Source organism: Pogona vitticeps, chromosome 1, assembly GCF_051106095.1.
Source record: "Pogona vitticeps strain Pit_001003342236 chromosome 1, PviZW2.1, whole genome shotgun sequence".
Classification (NCBI taxonomy): Eukaryota; Metazoa; Chordata; class Lepidosauria; order Squamata; family Agamidae; genus Pogona; species Pogona vitticeps.
The window spans coordinates 116,291,729-116,313,684 of record NC_135783.1 but is presented as its reverse complement, the minus strand read 5'-3'; the positions used below and the strand labels follow the sequence as shown (position 1 = coordinate 116,313,684).

General features: G+C 42.0%; 1 protein-coding gene across 5 annotated transcripts; it reads left to right on the top strand.

The window, feature by feature from the left end:
• The first annotated feature begins 434 nt into the window (after positions 1-434).
• Positions 435-21,688, top strand: OGFRL1 (opioid growth factor receptor like 1). Of its 5 annotated transcripts, none has more exons than XM_020785838.3 (8): positions 435-1,201; positions 10,321-10,407; positions 12,597-12,675; positions 14,087-14,165; positions 14,260-14,326; positions 14,559-14,704; positions 16,962-17,668; positions 18,028-21,688. In XM_020785838.3, exons 1-8 carry the CDS (start codon positions 803-805, stop codon positions 18,111-18,113), a joined length of 1,650 nt encoding a protein of 549 aa, XP_020641497.3. In that variant the 5' UTR covers positions 435-802; the 3' UTR covers positions 18,114-21,688. The 5 variants fall into 5 exon arrangements, with proteins under 5 accessions (XP_020641497.3, XP_020641496.3, XP_072856125.2 ...); XM_020785837.3 differs by having other exon boundaries at positions 436-1,201; positions 12,594-12,675; XM_078386011.1 differs by lacking the exon at positions 435-1,201 and adding an exon at positions 1,374-8,831.
• Positions 21,689-21,956: the final 268 nt, after the last annotated feature.

The following is a 21,956-nucleotide window of genomic DNA, read 5'->3' as shown; positions in this document are numbered from 1 at the left end:
AGAGAGAGAGAGAGAGAGAGCGAGCCCCGGCCGCCCCAGGTTCGAGCCTTGACTTCTCCAGGTAGGTGTGGGAGACCTTTGAAGGCTGATCCGGTTGTAGGGCAGCACTCAGTCCTAAGCGAAACGAATGACGCTTCCGGGGTGGGGGTGTTCACCGGGGTGCCTGGCTCCCGCCACCAGCTTTCAAACCGAGCTAACGCAGGCGACCAGGAGGGGAGGCAGCCGGCTCCAGCCTCGGTCTTTCTCCAGGGCTTCCCGCGCAGGAGGGGCTATTCAGCGCCCGAGGGCCAGCAGACCCGGGGGGGGGGGCGCCACGGACGAGCACGTGCGTCCAGGGGAACTTCCCCACCTGCGGCAGAGGGCCCGCCGACCGCGGCGGCGCACGAGCAGCAGCAGCTCCCGCGGAAGGAGGGAGGCGGCGTCGGTAGTGCCTGTGGAAATCCCACAGCATTCAGCTCCTCCTCCTCCTCCTCCTCGCCCGTCCCCTGCCTCCCCCTCCCCGCGCGTGTTTGTGGGTTGGGGACTGAGCAAGGAGGGGCAAGCGCCTCGGCTGCTGTCGCTTCTGCCCGGCTGCGCCTGCCTCTCCGCCGCGTTGCCTGTGTGGCCTCGCCGCACGGAGTCCCTGCCCCGGCAGCCTCGCTAGAGCAGGGCGACCGACCGACCGACCGCCGTCCCGCCTGCAGAGAGCTAGCTAGCCCGCCTGCCCGCCCTCCCCGCTCTCTGGGCGCACCTTCTTTCCCATCCTCGGGGCGAGGGGCAGCGGAGAGGCCGCCGCCGCCGCCGCCGCGGCGCCTTTTCCTCCATGGGCAGCTTGCTGAGCGGGGTCAGCTTCAAGGAGCCCACCACGGTGGAGGACTGCGACTCCACCTGGGAGACGGACTCCGAGCCCGAGCTCCAGGTAGACCCTGGCGGGGAGGAAGAGGAGGAGGAAGGGGAAGGAGGAGGAGGAGGAGAAGGGCCACAGCTCGAGGATGCAGGGGGCGGCGGCGGCGGCGAAGACGACGACGCAGACACCCCGGCTGAGGACGAGCAGAAGCCGCGAGAGGAACCGCTCCCTGCGGCAACCTGCCGGCCGGAAGATGCGGAGCCCCGAGAAGGGGCTGCTGAAGGGGAGAAGGAGGCAGGGGACGAGCCGATGGGAGAAGAGGCGGACCCCGAGGGGCCGGGCGCCGAAGAAGCCGAGGCCACCGGCACCGAGCAGGTCACCCGGGACCCGGGCAACTTCTCCGGAGGACGGGGAGGGGGCGCGGAGGGAGGGGGGGCGTTGGGAGCCGGGCCAGCTGCCCTGTGGGCTCCGCCGCGCTTGGTCCTGCAGGGACGTTGTTTGGGGGGGAGGAAATTTCCAACGCCAAGGTTGCACGGCGTGTGTTTTTTTTTCCCCCTTTCTTTTCCCCCCCCTTCCTTTTTCCTTCACCCTGCCCTCCCTTTGAAATCTTTGCATGCTGTGGTTTGAGTGTGGAGCCAGGCATGCCTGGGTCTCCTCGCCCTGTCCCCTGGTTGGGAATAAGACGAGGTAAACATCGTTGTGAGGTGCGAAGCAATTTTGAAGGAGGAGGACGAGCGTCCTAGCTTGCCCGTTTGCTGTCTTTTGTGCCAGCCTACTAAGGCGGTGTGGGTTTTTGTTTCTCTTCCTGTCACATGCGTAGCTGGTTGTGAAAGGAGGAACTGTGGCATAAGTCAGGGGATTTAGTTTTATTATTTTTTTCCCCCTTGCCTGACTGAACAGCTTGCTTTAGATCTTCTGTTGAAAAGGCTCTGGTGGTTTAAAAATGTAGAAGGTCAGAGTAATTCTAATCCACTCAGTTTCTCTGGAATAATCATCCGTATGTCCTGTCTTTCTGTCAGCAGCTTTCAATTCAGGAAGCAAAAATTATAATAACACATGTGACAGCAAAATGCCAATTGAGATTCTGGCTGAGTACGTGGCTGCTGTGATCACCTTACACTGGGCATGGGGTTCACTGTGCAGCAATGAAAGAACTCATAAGCCTTACAACTATGGAGATGCCCCAGAGAGAGAGAGAGAGAGAATTGCCCTGTACTGTCTTTCCCACTCTTTACAGGTTGTAGTAGGCTGGTTTTGAATCTTCAGACTTCCCTGCCCGTTTAAAAACATCTTAGCACACAGTGTGGATCATATTCTGAGAACCCACTTCTCCCTCTCCCAGAGGATTCTGTGGCAAAAGGAAAAGTGGAGGTTCCTTTTCCACATTGCGTTTAACATACAATTGTAATTATATTCAATGTAATTGAAATTGTATGTAGTTTAGGACACATGAAAAGTGGGCCAGGTTTCATAGAGCTTTTCCAGACAAGATTAACATTTGTCTGTTTGCTCATTACTCACAGTCTTCTGATTGCTTCCTGAATTCCTTCTTGTCTTGTAGTGCAATCCCATGTGTATGTACTCAGAATTAAGTCCCACAGAATTGAGCTGATGTGCTCAGATGTGCGTATATAATGCTAGGTATTAAGTACAGAGAAGCAATGTAGAAAATTGTCCTGAGTTTTTTTTTTGTTTTTTTAACCATATGATCTAACCTCTAATTAAAATATTTCTGGAATACAGAATCCGCTCCAACTAAACTCTCCCCGTGTATATGGTTGAGGCAGATTGAGAGGTCATTCCCCCACCCCAACCCCTTTAAATTTATTTGGAGAGGCTCCACGCCACACTTGTAATAACTTTTCACTTGGTTTGTGTGTTTTTTAAAATCCTGTTTCATTCGTTCTGCATGCTGTGCAGCTAGATCAGATTTTTTTAAAAAAAACAACGGCAATGGTAGTACTTTAAAAATACAAACTTTCTTCTACAGTTTTCATTTTTAAAAGATGTCAGTTACCCTTGATGTTTAGCAAAAGTTAGTGCTCTTGATGCTGCACCTTTTTCACAGAGTTACGAATGCCATGCTTCTCTACGTATGCCTCTGTTATTTAGCATACTCCTCCACCCTAGCTGGAATTCCATAGGAGGTTATGTATCTTTTTTCAGCAATAGGATATTGGTTTAGAATAGTCCACCTGGATACCAGTGAATGAAAAAGAGTAATGCATGGTGGCTAATATAACTAAGGCTCTTTTGATACTAAAACTGATTGGCTTTGGGCTGGCTGGCAGGCATATTTATTTGTTTATACTATATCCTGCCTTTTCCCCAGCTTGCTTCCCACAATGGCTGTTATCAGACAGAGGTTAGTTACAGCACTCTAAATTTGCAGCTTCTTTCCCAACTCCCCACACACCTGTTTCAGAAAGGCCTTGGAACTCATTTACACATGATAAAAACTATGTGACTTAGATTGATGAACACTTCTGTCATTTACCACTTACTGACTTATGGGGTGGGATGGCAACTGAAATACATTGTAAGTGCAAGGAAACACTGCTCTGCAATTTTTTTTAAGGAAGTAAAATACTGAGGTATGCTGTGGGAACCGAAGAAGGGGGGGAACCATATTAAAAACAAACAGGATAGGATCTTATTCACTGATATGGATAAGGGTAATTATCACCAATCATGTAAGCGTTCCCCCCTCCCCAGGCAGGCTCACCTTTGTGTGGCTGGTCTCACACTGGTTGCAAAATCAGTATTGGAGATGGAAAACTGTTTTGCAGTTGCCCTTATGTGCATGGAAAATGCCAGCAGGATTTTAGCCATGATAAAATAGGTGAATCCTCATTAATTCCGTGCAAATATGTATTGGTCTCTGTTAAAAGTGCTCCCAATATAACAGGACCTAATTCAAGAGTTTGGCTGAATTGATAAGAACAAGCCATATGGATTGTATGAACAGTTATGAAAGATATCAAAGAGTCCAGTGGAAAGTGATTGAAGTTCTGGTCCATTAATTTTGCATCTCCTAAAGAAAATACTGTAGTGATGTTTTTGCTGGTCAGTGTTGCAAAGTTGCTAGGCTACAGAACAATGAATTCCTGCTGCCATCAGTAGTGTTTAGACCAATGATCTTTCCCTGATTACTGGATGGACTGTTTGGGTACAGCTGTTCATGGTACCCAGTGCAGTGTAGTAGTGGACAGAGTGCGTGGCCATGGAAACTCACTGGGGGATTTACCACTCCTTGAATATCTCACCTTAAAAAACCCTATTAGGGTTGTTATAAGTTAGTTCCAACTAGATGGCACAAAAGTTAGTATTATTTAAATATTTTATATCTTATGTTAGGACGCAGCATAGAGTAGACTGATGACATTATCAAGCACTGATACACAAAGGGTACTTGTTACCCTTCAGTGTGCAAGTCTAAACCAAACAGCTGAAGTCACTATGAGTTTTACTTCTTTTTGCTAAAACAAAAAAGGTTAGATTATAAAAGTGTTGTGTATTTGCTTCCTCTTTCTTAAGCTTTCAAACATGGTTATTTTCGCAATTTGAAATCTTAAGACAAGGTTATTGAATATTTAAAATTATTTCACTCAAAATGTTTTATGGAGTGCGGTGTCAAGTTAAGGGCACTCATAAAGTAGACAGACTTGCACTTACCCATGCAAATCTTAGTTCAGCAGTCTTGTGAAGTCATCTGGAAAGCTGAATAATTTAGCAGACTTGTAGAAGAAGAAAAAATGACTTTGTCATCATCACTCCATACTGTGTAACAACCCTTCTCTCTGCCAGAGGGTTAGAGTAGGTAAAACCTTTATGAATTGCTGCACATTCTGAATTCTATCCTGTGGTGTTCTAGCCTCTTAGAAGTCTAGCAAATGTTATTTCTGAAGTTTTTATTCTTCAGTGTGATGCATTAAGAGTAACATGCAGTGACTATAACCATGCCATTGAAAGTTAATGTGGGCCTGATATTATCCAGTATTGATTTGATTTGTTACAATATGAAAATACTGTATAAAAGCTTGAGTTAGTTTGGAGTGGCTACCTTTAATTTGCTCATGTTACTGTTTTCTAGTCCTTGGACAGAAGCACAACTTTCTGCTGGATTTTCCAATTCTTCCCTGTTTCCCTGAAAATAAGGCCTAACCTGAAAATAAGCCCTAGTATGATTTTTCAAGATGCTTGTAATATAATCACTACCCCCCCCCAAAAAAATAGGGGGACGTGGTGGCACTGCGGGCTAAACCGCAGAAGCCTTTGTGTGTTGCAGGGTCAGAAGACCAGCAGTCGTAAGATCAAATCCACGCGACGGAGTGAGCTCCCGTCGCTTTGTCCAAGCTCCTCGCCAACCTAGCAGTTCGAAAGCATGCACGTGCGAGTAGATAAATAGGTACCACCTCGGTGGGAAGGTAAACAGCGTTCCGTGTATAGCTGCGCTGACCACGTGACAACAGAAACTGTCTTCGGACAAACGCTGGCTCTACGGCTTGGAAACGGGGATGAGCACCGCCCCCTAGAGTCGGACACGACTCACTAAAATGTCAAGGGGAACCTTTACCTTTACCTTACCCCAAAAGTAAGCCCTAGTTAAGTGAAACCCTGCTCTCCACCATTGTGCAGCAACCAGAAGATGATGATATTACTGTATTTGAATAAATGTATATTGTTGTACATGAAAAAAATCCCCTGAAAATAAGCCCTAATGTACTTTTGGAGCAAAAATTAATCTAAGACGTCTTATTTTCGGGGAAACATGGTGTGCAGTGAGATACATATCTCAGATCACTCTTCTAGGATTTGCTCTTGTCCATAAATAAATGTGTGTATCAAGTGTAGTGTTGCAGTATTGTCATATAGGGGGGTCAATCATGGGAAAGGGGCTGGGGGAGAGAGAGAGGAAGGTTGAGGGGGGGAAATATGAAGGGGTGCTCCCTGGGAATGAGAAGGGGAATGTGGAGAAATGGGGGTAAGGAGGATTTGTGTGAGGTTTTGGCAAAAATAATGGGGCAAAAGGAGCACAAAAGCAACATATTTGGGGCATATATTTATTTTAGGGTGAGCTTTTTGGGACCCAAACCCTCTTCTTTAGACACCAGGTGTGGAAATACCAGGTGTGACTGTATTGTGCTCCCGTGGTGAGCATCCCACGGCCAGACGAGGGGACAGGTAGCAGAAAAGGGAGGAGGTTGCCTTATCCTGGGGAATGGGACTTTCCTGCTCTTAATTAGCAAACCCCACGAGGCTCAAGTGTATGTCCAGTAGACTTTGTTGTTGCAGAGGTGCTGAGATAACTCACACTTTTGTGCTATCAGTGGGTTTCATGGATAGACCCTGATCTCTGTCCCATAAACAATTCTTAGCATTGCTAATAGAGGGAATGGCGTTTCAGAGGTATTTGTAATCTAAATTCAAGCCATGCTCCCATGTTTACTTGTGATGGGAGTTAAGAGACAAGAAGAGTATATCAGTGCAACCATGTTTTCATTGAGGATGGGGGAATGTTGTTCTGGCGTTTTGAATTTCCTTGCTTTTCAGAGTGGGCCTTCAACTATACTTTTTTTTCTTTTTTCAAAAATTTTTTGCTTTAAAATACTGGCTGAAATCCAGTAGCAAGTTGCTACTAGAGTAGGTTCTTTGAATTAGTGGAACTTACAATTGATTCACAACATCTGCATTCAACAGGCCTCCTCTAGTTGTGACTTACTGCAGGATTGCCTTTTTAATGCATTTATGTTTTGATTTATTATATTTTTATCTTTGGGTTTTGTATTTTGTGTAAACCGCCCTGAGTAGACATGTTCTAGATGGGCGGTATACAAGTCTAATAAATAAAAATAAATAAATATGCATTGTTAAAATTTAAATGCATGCTTGTATTAGATCTAGTGATATTTTCTCCCTTGACAGCTTCTTCATGTTTGGTGTATGTAAATGTTTTTAGGGCTAGTTTATGTAATAGTGTGTCCATGTGAGCTATTGCAACATACCTTCAAGTATGTGCTTATATTGTGTACCATAAACATTGATGTAATAGTCTGGCTCCAGGGTTGCCACAATCAAACAAATTACTGTCATTCTTTCCTCTGGTTTTTACTTGTGGCCAAATTCAAATAACTGCAATTCATTTTATTAAGTTGAGGTCACAACTGTACAGTCAAACACCACGGGATTGCTGCAGGTATAATACGTAGGATTTGAATTATTTTTTTTATTGATCACAAATAACAAATAACTGATTTGAATCAGTCCCGCCACTTTTGCTCTCAACGTGGAGGTTTTTTTCCTCTGCTGCTGGAGTACTTTTCCTTTTTTTCAAGCTGGAAGGATTCAAATGGTCTCCCCCCCCCATGATCAGTTCTTTCATTCTTGTAAATGATGGGGTGTTTGGCTATTGGGGGTGTTGTGGTAATATAGGCAGTTGGGGTGTGATGTTTAGAGATTGTGGAAATATCCACCCCTGCGATCTGACCCCCAAGTATCCCCAAAATTTTAATTTTAAAAAAATAAATGAATTTACTGCTGAGTCATTGCATTAAGTCAGTAGTGTAGGGCTAGATCTCTGCACACACACAAAATTTAAATTTGCTTAAAAAATAGACACAACCCCAACAATATAAGGAAGATTATGTATGTTTCTGTGAGGTATGTGTATATATATCTGTATACTTTGGAAAGCTGCCACCTTTTCCCTAATGCTGTGCAACCTTTTAAAAACCAAGCAGCTTATCAGGAAACCATACAAGGACCAGCAGAGATGGGAACAGAGAAAGGAAAGAAAAAAGGGGCCTGTGGAATAAATGTGGATTGTATCATATCCGTGCGTGGACATGGGCTCAGAAACAATCTGTGGCCCCCGCATGATCACTAACTGGGGTAGTTGCAGCTTCAGATATTATTGAAATATCTTCTGCATATGCGTACAGTGCCTCTTCTGCTCCCTTTGCAGTTTGCCTTAGCATGCTGGAAAGCCTCCATTTAACCACAATTTCACATTTCAACTGAATCAGATCACTGAGGTTACTAGCTTCAAAGCACTCCAGTTCTTAAACTGATTTCAAACTATGGTTTGGCCCAGCCTGTATAGAAATTGATAGTGATAGCTTCCAGATGAGATTGGAAAACTACAGACTTCCTGATTTACTGCAGTGTGGTACAAAGTGGCTGCATGCATACATACACATACATAGGCTAAAAACTGCTGTTATCTCTACGTGTTAACCTTGTACTGTACTACCATTGTCCAACCTGAGTGTGCCAACTTTTTGTTAGATTATTTCAGTATAAGTTGCCTTCTTTTCTTTCTCTGTGATTTTCCTATTAATATGCATTTTAAATGAGCACAACCAATTACCTCATTAGCTAACATTAATTCTGCCTGTATAGACATAGCAGCTCCTTTTTCTAGTACAGTATCTTAACAATTCGTAGTTCTTGACTGAAACTGGTTGCCCTTTCTCATGTTTGATGGTGTGCTGACGGGGGTCTTTCTTCAGCAATGCTGGTGAAGAACTGCCTTAGCTGTCTTCTAGTATGCACTGTCGGGCCTTGCGATGTCTCCTGTGCCAAAGGAGAAATAAACTTTAATGAAAAACACACATTTTTATATACTAACCAACTTATTTGTAAGAAAGTCCTTCTCCGGCGAGGGGAGCGCTGGTGGTGAAGGCGGGAAAAAGACAAGGAGGCTCCTCATGATTTTCATTAACATTATTTTTATTACAAACAGTTCGCAACTCGCGTGAATCAAAAGGATCTTGCAACAAGTGATCCGGCAACAGATTATATCTCTTAGGACGAACGCTAGGTGGAACATCTGGATCCCCTAATAGGGAGCCGGCCCAAACTTCTCGCGGTCCGTCATCTGTCTTATGGGCGCGCTCCTCACCGCGCACACTGTGCCGCAGCACGGATGGCGGGCCCAGTCGCCCTCCAAAGGCTTCTTCTGAAACTCCGGGCCAGGACGAATCACCCGCCGCCCGCCTCCAGGGTAATTCAGGGGGAAAACCGATACCTTCCATTCTAGAGGCTCAATACCTCTGCCTCTAGCCCCTGTGGTTAATGAATCTGGGAGCAGTCCACCTCCTGTCATCAGGTTGGGGAATCCCGGTGTCGCATCAGTCCCTTGTCTTAGTCCGAGAATGGGTTCCGTTTGCACCCCTCGGTGCCTAGGTCTGTCCGGGTTAAGATCAGTCCAAGTTCTAAAATCGCACGCGCTTTCTCCCTCTTTTATCTCTTCCCACATAATTAAATCTAACTCCTCCCCTCCTTCTTCTACAAGACACACCTCCGCAGCTTTTTCAGTCAGTATCTCCGTTTGATCTAACTCTATTAACACCCCTTCCACACATCCTCCTTCCTCTACGTCTTCTTTCCCACCAGAGGACGGCACACTGCCTTCAGCTCCTTCACATTATTAAAAAACAAGGGATGGGGAGAGAATCCTATACTTTTAGAATTAGAGCTTTTTATTTATCATCTCTGTAAAAGTAGCAATTCATCATCCAGCAACTCCAGTATTTGTAGCTTAGGCCAGCAAAATTGGCTGAAAGAATGGTCCATTATTCTTAAAAGCTAGTGACATTTTCTGGAAGAAAATCTCCTTTTGTTGTTTTAGGAATGTCACATGTTTAATTTTTGCTTTTGGTCAGTAGAAGAGTTTTCTTTTCTCGTGATATATACCCTTTGATCCAGATCCAGATTTTATTTTATTTTTTTAATTACAACTTCCCAAGTCCCCAGATCATGCTGCAAGGAGATGTGAGGTAAACTCCCTCAAAAAGTGCCCTTTCAAAATGCTATTCTGACTATGCAGAGGATGAGGTCTATATCACAAAGGATCTGATGCATTAAGTTTGGGGAACATACAGGATTACTGTTCAGCTTACTGTACATGAATACCACACTTGTATGGAAGACTTGTGCGGACTGTTTTCCCACAACTGTGATATAGGTTTCCATTTCCTTAAGGAGAGTACAGTATTTTCAAAAGTATCTGCACCAACTCAGAAACTATTACACATGGAACGCACCTCACAGTTCACAGAAAATGTGCTTTCAGGAGGCAGCAGCCCAGCCTGGAGTCAGATGCAATTAAACTGAAGTCATCACGCTGTGTGAATTGTTTTTTGACTGGCAAATAGATCTGTGAAAATACTTCAGGGGAAAGCTTGATGTTTGTGGCAGTGACAGAACTTTCCTACCACTTTTCTGTGTAGTTTTTCCCCCCTGTTCTTTTCCCTGTGAAATTGCTTTCACCTTCTGGCAGTCACCCCTGCTGTGTTGGAACATTCCCCAAGCGTTGGGAGCAGTTTTTGAGGGAGGGATGCCAAGAACTACGGTTGGATGACAACTAAAAGGCGTATGTGCTCCTTTGTAACACAGACCTTATTTTTTTAAAGTAGAACATTGTGCTGGCAAATATATAGACATGTCTAAATGGTTGTGCTCATTCTGCTGCTTATTCCTACTCTTTCCAGGGCGATGATGCCATTGAAGTGACAACTAAGCCAAAGAGAAGTTTTTATGCTGCAAGAGATCTGTACAAATATCGGCACCAATATCCAGTAAGAGCATGTTGTAGTTTTGGGGCATTCATTAAGATAGAAAAAAGGCAAATGTGTATTCCCTCAAGCCCTTCAAATCCACAAAAGTCCAGTGGAATCTTTCAAATCCACAAAACTACTGCAGGAACAGTAATCTTAAATGAGAACTAAAGCGGGTAGGAGATGTTGGGGAACTTCACAACAGCCAGTTACTGCTGGTGTTGTTAATAGAACACAAATATGTTTGATTTCTTAAATTTGCTGATTTGTTATTATTTGTACTAATGCTGCAGTTAGTTTTGTGGAGAGTTTAGTTAGAGAATGATCATCATATGTAGGAGGTCATACCGGGAAATGTTATTGTCCTAAGAATTTCATAGCACCAGTAGCTGACTTTGCAAATTCTTGCTGCATTCCTTCCCTAGTATATCCAGGAAAGAGATAGAAGGTAGAAAATTCACCAGAAAATGGGCAGAACTATATAAAGAAAACTCTTTTATAATAAAGGTAATGAAAGGGTGCACTAACTATATATAACATAGAAACCTGAAAAGCTGAGTTTATAAAATGACAGGAAAGCTAAGGAGAATGAGCTTCTAAACATTTGATCACATATTTTGTGAATGAACTCCTCTGGCTTCAGTACTTGAGAGGAAACTCTTCTTAGCCCCAGTTTGAGCAAACATGCATAAGATGCATTGTCCGCTCAGGTCTCCTTGAACTCAGTGCAGACTATTTTCTGATAAGTCTCATGTACTCGGCTACTCTGGAAACAACAGAAGGCTAGTTTATCTAAATGTTATACAGTATTTTAATATGCCTTTTCAACATTGATTTGATTGGCTAATGAAATGTGTGCTTTCAGCATGGAATGGCGTATTATATAAATATTCAGTGAACATGAATTATTACCAATTTTTTGTCATGCCCTATTCATCCTCTTAAACTGAATGTTTGTTGTGCCAAGCTAGAGGAAGAACTGTGCATTGCATGTGATTCTGTTGTTTCTCCCCCACTAAAGTTTTATTTAATGTAAAACAAGCATAGATGACTTCAGGTTTGTTAGTACAGTGGTGCCTCGCTTAGCGATTGCCTCGTTTAACGATGTATTCACTTAGCAATGAGGTTTTAGGAGCGATCTTGCGCTCCGTTTAGCGATGTTTCCAATGGGGAAATTTTGCATAGCGATGTTCGGGACCATGCCTCGCATGGCGATGACAGTTTGGGTCCCCCTGTTTCACTTAGCGATGTCCGTTTTCGCTGTCAAACCTATAGTTCAGTGCATTCCAATGGGGGGGGGAATTCACCAAAAATTAACAAAGACTCAGAACAAAGCCAAATTAAGTTTGCAAAGGTTTTACAAGGTGCACTAACGATTCCAAGCATTTTCAACAGTTTTTGAACATTTTAAGAGACTTTAAAAATAGCGAAAACGGACCTGTCAAAACCATTGAAATGCATTGAAACCTATTCAATGCATTCCAATGGGGGAACCACGTTTCGCTTAGCGATGTTTCCTATGGCAATTTTTGCTTCAGGACGGTAATCCGTTCCCATTGGAACGGATTATCCGGTTTTCAACGCATTCCTATGGGAAATGGTGTTTCGCTTAGCAATGTTTTCCCATAGCGATGATTTTTTTGGAACCAATTAACATTGCTAAGCGAGGCACCACTGTATACCAGGGCAGTGGCAGCTGAGGACAATTGTGAATAAGCAGATGGCCAATAAGAATTCAGCCTTCTGCCAGTCCTTCCCCACATCCCATCTTGAAACAACCCATGGCTACTTTGCACTGGAAAAAAAGTCTATATACAGTATCTCAAACTGAGAGCTAACTTTGAGGTGATGGTTGGACATAATACAACAAATCTAAATAGCTTGTATGCTGAAGCATGGTGAGCGTCCAACAAAACCTTGGATCTTGCTTTTAGTTTGGGGTTTACTTCTGGCTTTGTTTTCACTTCTCCTCAAGCAAGCAGAGTAGCATTTCCTTCTGCTAATTTCTCTTGATACAAAGAATGTGGATAGGTTGCAAGAAACATTTGCTGTGTTTGCCATGTATTCAGATTGTAGTTTAAGATGAAATTTTTGTCAAAGTGCATCTATGTTTTATTGTAAGCATACCAATATTATTTCAGCTCTAGCCGTCCTCTCAAGACTTGTTTAGCTGATCGCGCTTTATATTTTTCTTCCTCTCTGCTCAGCAGAACTTTAAAGATCTGAGATACCAGAATGACTTGTGCAACCTCCGCTTTTACAAGAATAAAATTCCTTTTAAACCTGATGGTAAGTAATTGATAGCATGATTAATTTTTAATGAAAACACCCATTTATGCACAAGTTAAAATGGCCCACTACATGCTATGAGAGATAGCCCCACAGTAGGTGGAAAGAGTGCCTGCCCTATTACTGTGGCCTCAGACTGATTCCCAGCATCAAACAATATCGACTACAAACTTGTGTACTCATTACAGTTAGCTACATAGTGCTTAAAACACACAGTCTTACCTAAATTAATTAAGATTAATTAATGGACACTAAAAACAGGTAACTCCCAGCTGCATGATTTTAGGCTCCCATTAGTGTGCCTGCCAAGTTTTGGGGATCCAGGCTTCACGGTCTTGGAGCTGTGCTTCTGTCAGGTCAGACAAACATGTTTCTCATCATGCACCTCTTCCTCATGTGAAGGGGGTTAGTGCAGCACAACTGTTCTGTGAGACCGTGTCTTCTCCCACAATAGAGAAGTCTAACTGGACTTCCTTCCTTCTGCTCTGAGCTTCAGATGCTTGGAAAGCAACAAGAATTCTCATAACTTTCCAAATATCTTCAAAGCTTTGTGAAAGTTTGTGAAGAACCTGTGTGTCTTTCCTACTTTTGGATTCACCCTGGGTAACAGTGAAAATCCTCATGTTTCACTAGGCAAAGAAGAATATTTTTTTTTTATTGTTTCAACTTATATGCCATCCCATAGTGCCTCAAGCACTCTCTGAGTGGTTTACAATGTAGTTATGCAAACAACAACTCCCCCCCCAGCCCCTCCCCCCACAAGCTGGGTACTCATTTTATTGACTGTGGAAGGATGGAAGGCAGAGTCAACCTTGAGCCAACTGCCTGAATGCATTGGGATCAAACTCAGGTTATGAGCAGGGGCTTGCTTACAGTGCTGAGGGTAAGGGGGCATCTTGTTTCTCTTCTGTTACCAATGCAAACAGTAGAATTGCCAACGGCAGGCTCACAGATTCTTTTGTAAATCTGTGCTCCTAGTTCATTCTGTATATTTCCTTGTGTGTTGTCCTTTGAGTGGGTCTGGATAGTAATGGGATTTTCATAGTATTTTTTTCAGCACACAGCTATAAGAATTCAGCAGGAATCCCCCCCCCCAACTAGAATTCTGGTAGTTTTAGTCTAAATAATCCACGTTTTTAGAGGAGCTTCAGGATCCTCACCTGTCCTTGCCAAGGCACTCTCTTCAGAGGACCATTAAAGCATGGACATGGGTGGGGCTTTCTAAGCTTCACCAGTCTTTATGCTCATGAGGCCCTGTAGAGGTTGCCTCTCCAAAAACTACCACTTTCTCGTAACTTCAGATAATTCTAACCAATATGCTTCTGGGTTCCTTTCATTCTATATATGTGAACGATACTTGTTAAAGTTTCCTTATAATACTAAAGGCTTGTATTTGCACATATTTTTATAGGTGTTTATATTGAAGAAGTCCTAAATAAGTGGAAAGGAGACTATGAAAAATTGGAGCACAATCACACTTATATACAGTGGTTGGTAATATTTTACTTTATCCATTCATTTTTAATAAATCTTAGCGAAAGTTTCCTCACTGTCACCAAACTTGTGTGTTTGTTTTTAATACAGGCTTTTCCCACTCAGAGAACAAGGCTTGAATTTCTATGCAAAAGAATTAACAACGTATGAAATTGAGGTAAAGCATGTGGTTCCAATATCACCTTACAGTTTGATGTAACATTACCTCACCTGCTGTTTTGAGACTCTCCAGCCAACATGGCTTGCCCTGCCAGCTGAAGATGATGAGGATTATAATCCACTCTATCTGGATGTTACCAGTTTGGGGCAGGCTAATTTAAAATTTCCAGAGTAAATAGGTTTTATAATGGATTTGTTCCTTTTGTCTTTTTCTAAAACTGTGTTTATAGGAATTCAAAAAAACAAAGGAAGCAATCAGAAGATTCCTGTTGGCTTATAAAATGATGTTAGAGTTTTTTGGAATTAAATTAACAGATAAAAATGGGAACGTAGCACGAGCTTCTAACTGGCAAGAAAGATTCCAACACCTGAATGAGTAAGTACCACCCTGCAGTAGATATCTGTCAGAGGTTGAGATGAGTCATTCCTCTATCTGAGCATGTCCCTACATATGATTAGCATCGCTCCACCTTCAACACCCTAGATGTCCGTGCATGGGCCTTATGCTTGGATAGGCTGCATTTGCATAAAATCCATCATATGTAGCTCCAAATCACACAGTCAATCCTTTATTGTGTATTTCTGTTAAAAGTTATTATTCTGTGTATGGTTGTCCTTTTGAAATGTTCCATGCACATTGGTGTGTCCTCTGATCTCAAAGATAAAAGAGGCATAGCTAGTAAAATGGTGATACCTTCTTTCTTGTACAGTGGTGCCTCGCATTACGATGTTAATTCGTTCCAGCGAAATCGCTGTAGAACGAAAACATCGTAAAGCTAAATTAAAAAGCCCATAGAAACACATTAAAACCTGTTTAATGTGTTCCGATGGGCTTAAAACTCACCGTCCAGCAAAGATCCTCCACAGGGTGGCCATTTTCGCTGCCTGTCTTGCAAGGAATCCATCCCTAAACACAGCGGGGAGCCATTTTATTTACCCAGTGGCCATTTTGAAACCGCCGATCAGCTGTTGGAAAATCGTCGTTTTGTGAAGAATCGGTTCCTGAAGCAGGGAACCAATCATCGCAAAGCAAAATTCCCCCATAGGAAACATCATTTTGCAATCGCAAAAGCGATCGCAAAAAGTTCATCGTTATGCGATTTCATCGTTTTACAAAGCGATCGTAAAGCGAGGCACCACTGTACTTTATGGAGAGTGGGATTGTGTTTCATGTTTGTTTGATTGAAGCTAAAAGGCCTATGTTTGAGAGAGGACAGAGGAAGAGGGAAATGCAGATGTAAAACTATCAGCAGCTATTCCTCTTTGCATATGCATTTTCCCTTTTCACTCATGTCACCAAGTAGTTTGTTTTTCCCCGGTCTTATAAAATACAAAACACACTTTATATAGAAATTAACCATATTATATTATAAAATTATAACCCTGTTCTCAACAATAGCAGTATCCATTATGGAAATAACAGGACTGCTGTCAAAAATTGCATCTGTTTCACTAGCAATAAAATTGACCCTATATAATCATGCTATGATTAGTGCTTCTTCATTCCTTCCCTGTGTAACTGGCTGCTGCTAGGAAATGCAAAATGGTTCTGCAGAGGGTAAGCACTGGCATTAATTGTAGAAGGGGATGACTTACCTACATAGCAACCAGCACTGTTCCCAGAATCCTTAAATCTCAGATTGGGGAGATGAGGTGAGAGTAACTCATCTGTAATACCTTTTAGCATACTGATTTACTGTTCATTGGATCCAGACTTAATCATAGAGACTTTTTGGAATGTCTGGGGTCTTGGTAGCTATGACCTAGTTCATTCCCACTTATTTCAGTGTGTTTGCTCTAAGTATGATTAAGTCTAAGTCCAGATTCTTGCTTTCTTCAATGGACAAGATACAGTGGTGCCTCGCTTGACGATAATCCGTTCCCTTCAAATCGCTGTTAAGCGAAATCGTCGTCAAGCGAAAGTATAAAACCCATTGAAATGCATTAAAAACCGGTTAATGCATTCCAGTAGGCGAAATACCTCATCGTCCAGCGAAGAGCCTCTATAGGGTAAGCCATTTTCGATCTCTGTCTTCCAGAAATAGGTCCGGAAAACAGCGGGAGGCCATTTTGAAAACCCAACGATCAGCTGTAAAAATCGGTTCCCGAAGCAGGGAACCGATCGTTGTGAAGCGGATTTTCTCCATTGAAACATCATTTTGCGATCGCTATAGCGATCGCAGAAACCTCATCGTTAAGCGATTTCAGCATCAGGTGGGGTAATCGTCAAGCAGGGCACCACTGTACATCAATATGTCTGAATATAACACTAGTTGTTGGTCAGAAACAGTATCATTGAAACAATTTATTTGTTTCAATGATACTTTCAGCAGAGTCTGTTGTAAGTTATCTTTTACGGGAAGAGCTATGAAACAATCTAACTGATTTATTTATCTCAATAAATTGGTAGCATGAAAGGGTTATTGCATCTTAGCTGTTATGGAAAGATTATTCATTCAACAGCTGCCCTTCCCTTTCAATTGTCCCTAAATTATCAGCACTGAAGTGGTGGTCCTCCTTTTGTCAAGGTGACAGGTAATGGTGATTTTTCTGCGACTTTCCCCCCATTTGACAGAAAAGTATTTCCTCTTCTGTTCTCTGTCATTCTGAATCCAGTTGATCTTTCTTTCTAGGTCCCAGCATAACTACTTGAGAATCACCCGTATTCTGAAGAGTCTTGGTGAACTTGGATATGAGAGTTTCAAACCTCATCTGGTAAAATTTATTCTTCACGAGGCTCTTGTAGAAGACACCATCCCCAATATTAAGCAAAGCGCTTTGGAATACTTTGTATATACCATTAGAGACCGAAGAGAGAGGAGGAAACTCCTGCGATTTGCCCAGCAGCACTACACACCCTCTGACCACTTTATATGGGGACCGCCAAGGAAACAAAAAACAGAGGGAAGCAGATCAAGTAAGAAGCTGGCATCACCAGTTTCTCTTCGCACCAGCTCTGCTTCTAAACATAAAAAGGCAAGAGACTGCAAGAATGTTTCCGCAGTTTGTAACTCAAGTGGTAAAGCATCGGATGAGAAAAGGGCAGAACATGCTAAAAACGATGAAGACTGTGATCCGAGCAGGAAATGCGCCAGCCCAGCAATGGCTAAGCAGAGCCATGGTGAAAGGAACAATGATGCTGAATGTAACAGTCCCAAAGTGGAAGAACCTGTTCATCCATTGAACCAGAAAGAGAATAATTCTTGTTCCAAAAAACTTAAAGGCAAAAGTGATGAACCTCTTAGCCAAGACTGTAAAAATTCTGAAGCTGTAGAAAAAGATTCCTGTGACAGTAAAAACGATTCCACCAATATATTGGGAAATCTACAGGACAAAGTAGGTAAGGATAAAAACCCAGTGGGATCAAACATAAAAAACAAAGGAGAGACTCAAGCATAAACTCAGATGTCCCAGTTACTGAAGTATTCTGCTGAACACTATAAAATGATGCATTCTTTCACATTTGAATGAAACTGGGTAAAGGAGAGGGAGATCTTCATACTGGGTCCAGTGCTGAATCTATCAGCTTTGCTCCTGAGGGGTTATAGCTTCTTTTATTTGACTTCATTTACTGTTTGCACTTTTCAAAGCTGTGTATTAAGCTTCAATGCTGCATAACGCCCAAGCCTGAGAAAATTCATTTGCCTAGACTGCTCTCTCTCTAAAAACACCTCACATTGATTTTTGTTTTCCCCTCAGTTTCTTCTGCCTCTTCTTTTGATGGTAAACTCTGCACTGCCTGGATTCTCAAGAATCCAGGGTCAGATTGTCACTTCAGCAGATAATCACTTGGAACCATCTTTTCAAAGCCTGCAGTTGTTGGAATGTCAGAAGCAGCATGTACCTTCATCCGGACATACAGAAGGGATCTATGAGAGTTAGGCTCATGTCTTAACTTCAGTCTTGTGTCAGATGGAGCAGCAAGTTTAGTTTCTCTCAGCTTCAGCTTCCCATTCAAGAAATGGGAACAACAATGTACTTCCCGGAGTTACTGTAAGAATGAAGTAAAACACAGCTAGCAGACCACTTTTAAAATTTAAAAGTGCTATATAATTCCTATTGCAAGAGTTACACACCAACACTTATTATTCCAGCTTGCTCGTACTACTTGTTGCCTCTTTGCATGCTTGCTTTCTTCTCTTTCCAGAAAACATGGGGTCACCTTCCCTATAGGGCAAGGTAAAGTGAATAACTATTGGGGGAGGGAAATCCAAGTCAGGGTTTCCCATTGACCACCCCCATGGGTCAGATATTGGGTGGAAATAAAACACATCAGAAAAATAAGTAAGAAATGCTTCTTGTAGAAGATTATTATTTACAATTTACTGCTAAATTTATGTAGCAGACTGAACACCACATTAAAATAAAATTATCTTGCTTGTTTAAAAGGGGGATTCCCAGTTTGTTGCCAAAAAAAGCAGCAGCAGAGTTTGCCACCATGTTCGGCAGATTTAGTTGGTGGGGGCATGTAGTCCAACCTGAGTAGGGGAATGAAGGATATAGGGGAAGAAATATCAAGACAGCATGAGTCTAACAGTTGATAGTTGTCAGAACCAGCAAGTACTCTTAAAAAGATACAAGGCTTCTCTGAGTCTATATACATGAGTTCATACAAAAGCTGTAACTATCAGAATCTTTGCACTGGGTGCAAAGACTAAAGGCAATCACAAAGAGTAGCCCCTTTGTCTTCAAGGCACACCTACCTCTACTCCATAAAACTCTGCTTCCTGTTCCCTCTCCTGCCAGCAGGAGATTGAGGCAGCGGAGTTTGTTTAGATTTCTATCCTGCCCTCCTCTTTTATCATGAATGGTTGGAAGGAGCAGCAGACCATGATCTGAGCAACAAGAGAACCTTACTTTGACCCTAGATCATTGGTAGTTGGTGGAACCAAAGAGAAAGTAGCTTCCTGCCACAAAATATCTGTGGTTCTGATCTGAAAGGTATGTATTTGCATAGCTTTACAGCTCCCTCCCCCCGCGGTAGATGACACAGAAACTAAGTACATGAGCATAGCCTTTTCTTTTCAATTTTCTTTCACCTCCTTATCACCACTGGTTCTGCAGGTATGTCAGCTGTAGATAGGCAGGCAGAAATGTGTAGAAATGTACACAAAAATGACATATTAAAATACATTTGGACTGGACCATCTGTGTTGCTGCTTCCAGGCCTTTTCTAAATAAGAGCTTTGCAGCTTTACAAGTGTTCAGATTTGACTTTCTTCTTGTTGATGCCAAAGCTATAATTGAAAGTCCAGTTCTGTCTTTCAGATTCACTTTAACAGATGTCTCGCAGTCCTATGAATGTGGAGGGAATGATGTGTTTGTGTGTGTGCTTGTGAAGGAGATGAGGTCTGCACTGCTAAGAGGCAGCTCCAGATGCAGTATGTGAGGGCAATCAATTCCCTAAGCACCCCTCTTTTTGAAATCAAGGAGCTCTTTACTTAATGACCCTGCCTAGTACTCTGTGTTTGAAATGGCTTCTCTTCAGCCTGAGCATGCAGCAAACTAGCAAAAGGAACTACATTCCCATGCCAGAGATGCTAGCATGATTCAAGACACTCTGTAGTAATGCAATATAACATGGTATAGCAGGGTGGATTTGATTTAAATTATGATTTTTTTGTAAAAATTAATTTTTAACAATTTAAATAAAAATATTTTTATTTAAATTGTGATTTAAATCAATTTGATTTTTTAAAAAAATATACCCCCGAGTGAAGGTTACTTTAAAAATGTAGTGGTGCTTATATATATGGATGGGGAGCAGAGACAAGAACAGCAAAAGAACATACGTGGCGGGATCTAAAGAATCTTGTGTGTCCGTCCTTTGCAGTCTCATGTTCACTCCCATCAACTAGCAACATACATCTTTTGAGTTATTTTTGTTTTGTGCGCTTATAACAATTCTTCAGTACTTAACCTACACACTATGTACTATGTAATAAATAAGTCAAGACACGTACCATAGTCTATTATCTTCATGAAGACATACCCCATGTTATTAAAATAATATCTTTATGCTTTTGTATAACAGAAAAGGTATTGTGTTCATTTTGTAATTTGTGTTTACTTTGGTCTAAAAAGCACTTGAATTTTAAATTTATGTGTCCTAGATAAAATTGTTTCACCAGTGCAGAAGTATCGTTTAAGTTTTTGCTTTTTACTCCTGCATCAAACAGCACAATAAAGCCAGGAAACTCTGTAAATACACTTGCCACACTGAAGATGTAGTCTCACCCATGTGAGAGAGTAAGCTCTATTGAAAATGAAGGAGATTTCTGAGTAAATAGGTGTAGGATTGCATAGTTCATGACACACAACTTATAAGTACAGGGGGTTCTGAGATTTGTGATTTTGTTAATCAGTAGAATTCAGTGTCATTCATTTTTATGTCTAAAATGATAATAATTACTAATAATTCATGTATGTGTTCAAAGCATGAAGTTCCTGTTTTGAGTTGTTATCTTTTGTATTTTCATTGCTTTATGGGATAGTTTACAACTTACATGGTAGATGTTAAGTTTGCTCAGTTTTTTTACTCATACATCGAAGGACTTGTCATTCTTGCTTTAAAAGCACATTCCATTGTTATATATAGAATGTTACCAGTTGTGACAAAGCATTTTCTTCATATAAAGAAGTGATGCCCTTTACCTAGTTTATAATGATGGTTTTCTTAGGAACAAGATTTTGAGATAAATAGAAATTATTTGAATCTGATCTCTTCCAGAACGTCATTTACAGAGTTTCCTTGTCCTTGAATTGCTATTCCAAATGCATTTTTATCAGGGTTTTTAAATTTTTATTACAGCTTTCCTGAGTTAGGTGTGGTGCCAATTTTATAGAAGGCTGGTTGAAACTGCAAGACTTAAATTTTGATAAACTGTGTCAGAGATTGTTCTGTGTACACATACATTCTAATGTAGCGTTTGATGCTGCACCTTTAATTTTTCAAGGATATTAGAGTTTCCTTGAAAATTGATATAGACCTCTCCATGATTCTTGAATTCAGCAGTGGTTAATATGTACAAGTGAACTGCCAAATTATTGAAAAATTGTTTCACATAACTATATATCTGTGCAGTCGGTTGAACACTAGCAAACAAGGCAGCTTTGTTTAATCCGTTTTCCCCACAAGAAACTGTATTTACAGCCTACATCTCCCAGGCATGGGATTTAGTTCACGTGATTGTCTTGATGGAAGTGTCCTTAAAAGAGTGCAGTGTATGAATGAAATTTCATGCACAAATGGCTCCCCTGCCAACCTGCATGTTGCGTGTCTCTATGCTGCTTCACGTATTATTACCTGCTTAACAGCCCATATACTCAAGGCAAAAATAAAACCTTTTCATCACCTTCAGCTGTGTGAGTTGATAATGTTTGGAATTCACTGGTAAATAATGACATCTTGAATTAAACAAGGGTAACTGTTACTATCTGTGGATATATCTTGGTTACATAGTCCAGCAACAGCCCCAGTTGACCTCATAATTATTACTGTGGTGCCTCGCTTAGCGATTGCCTCATTTAACGATGTATTCGCTTAGCGATGAGGTTTTTGGAGTGATTTTGCGCTCCGTTTAGCAATGTTCCCTATGGGGAAATTTCGCATAGTGATGTTCGGGACC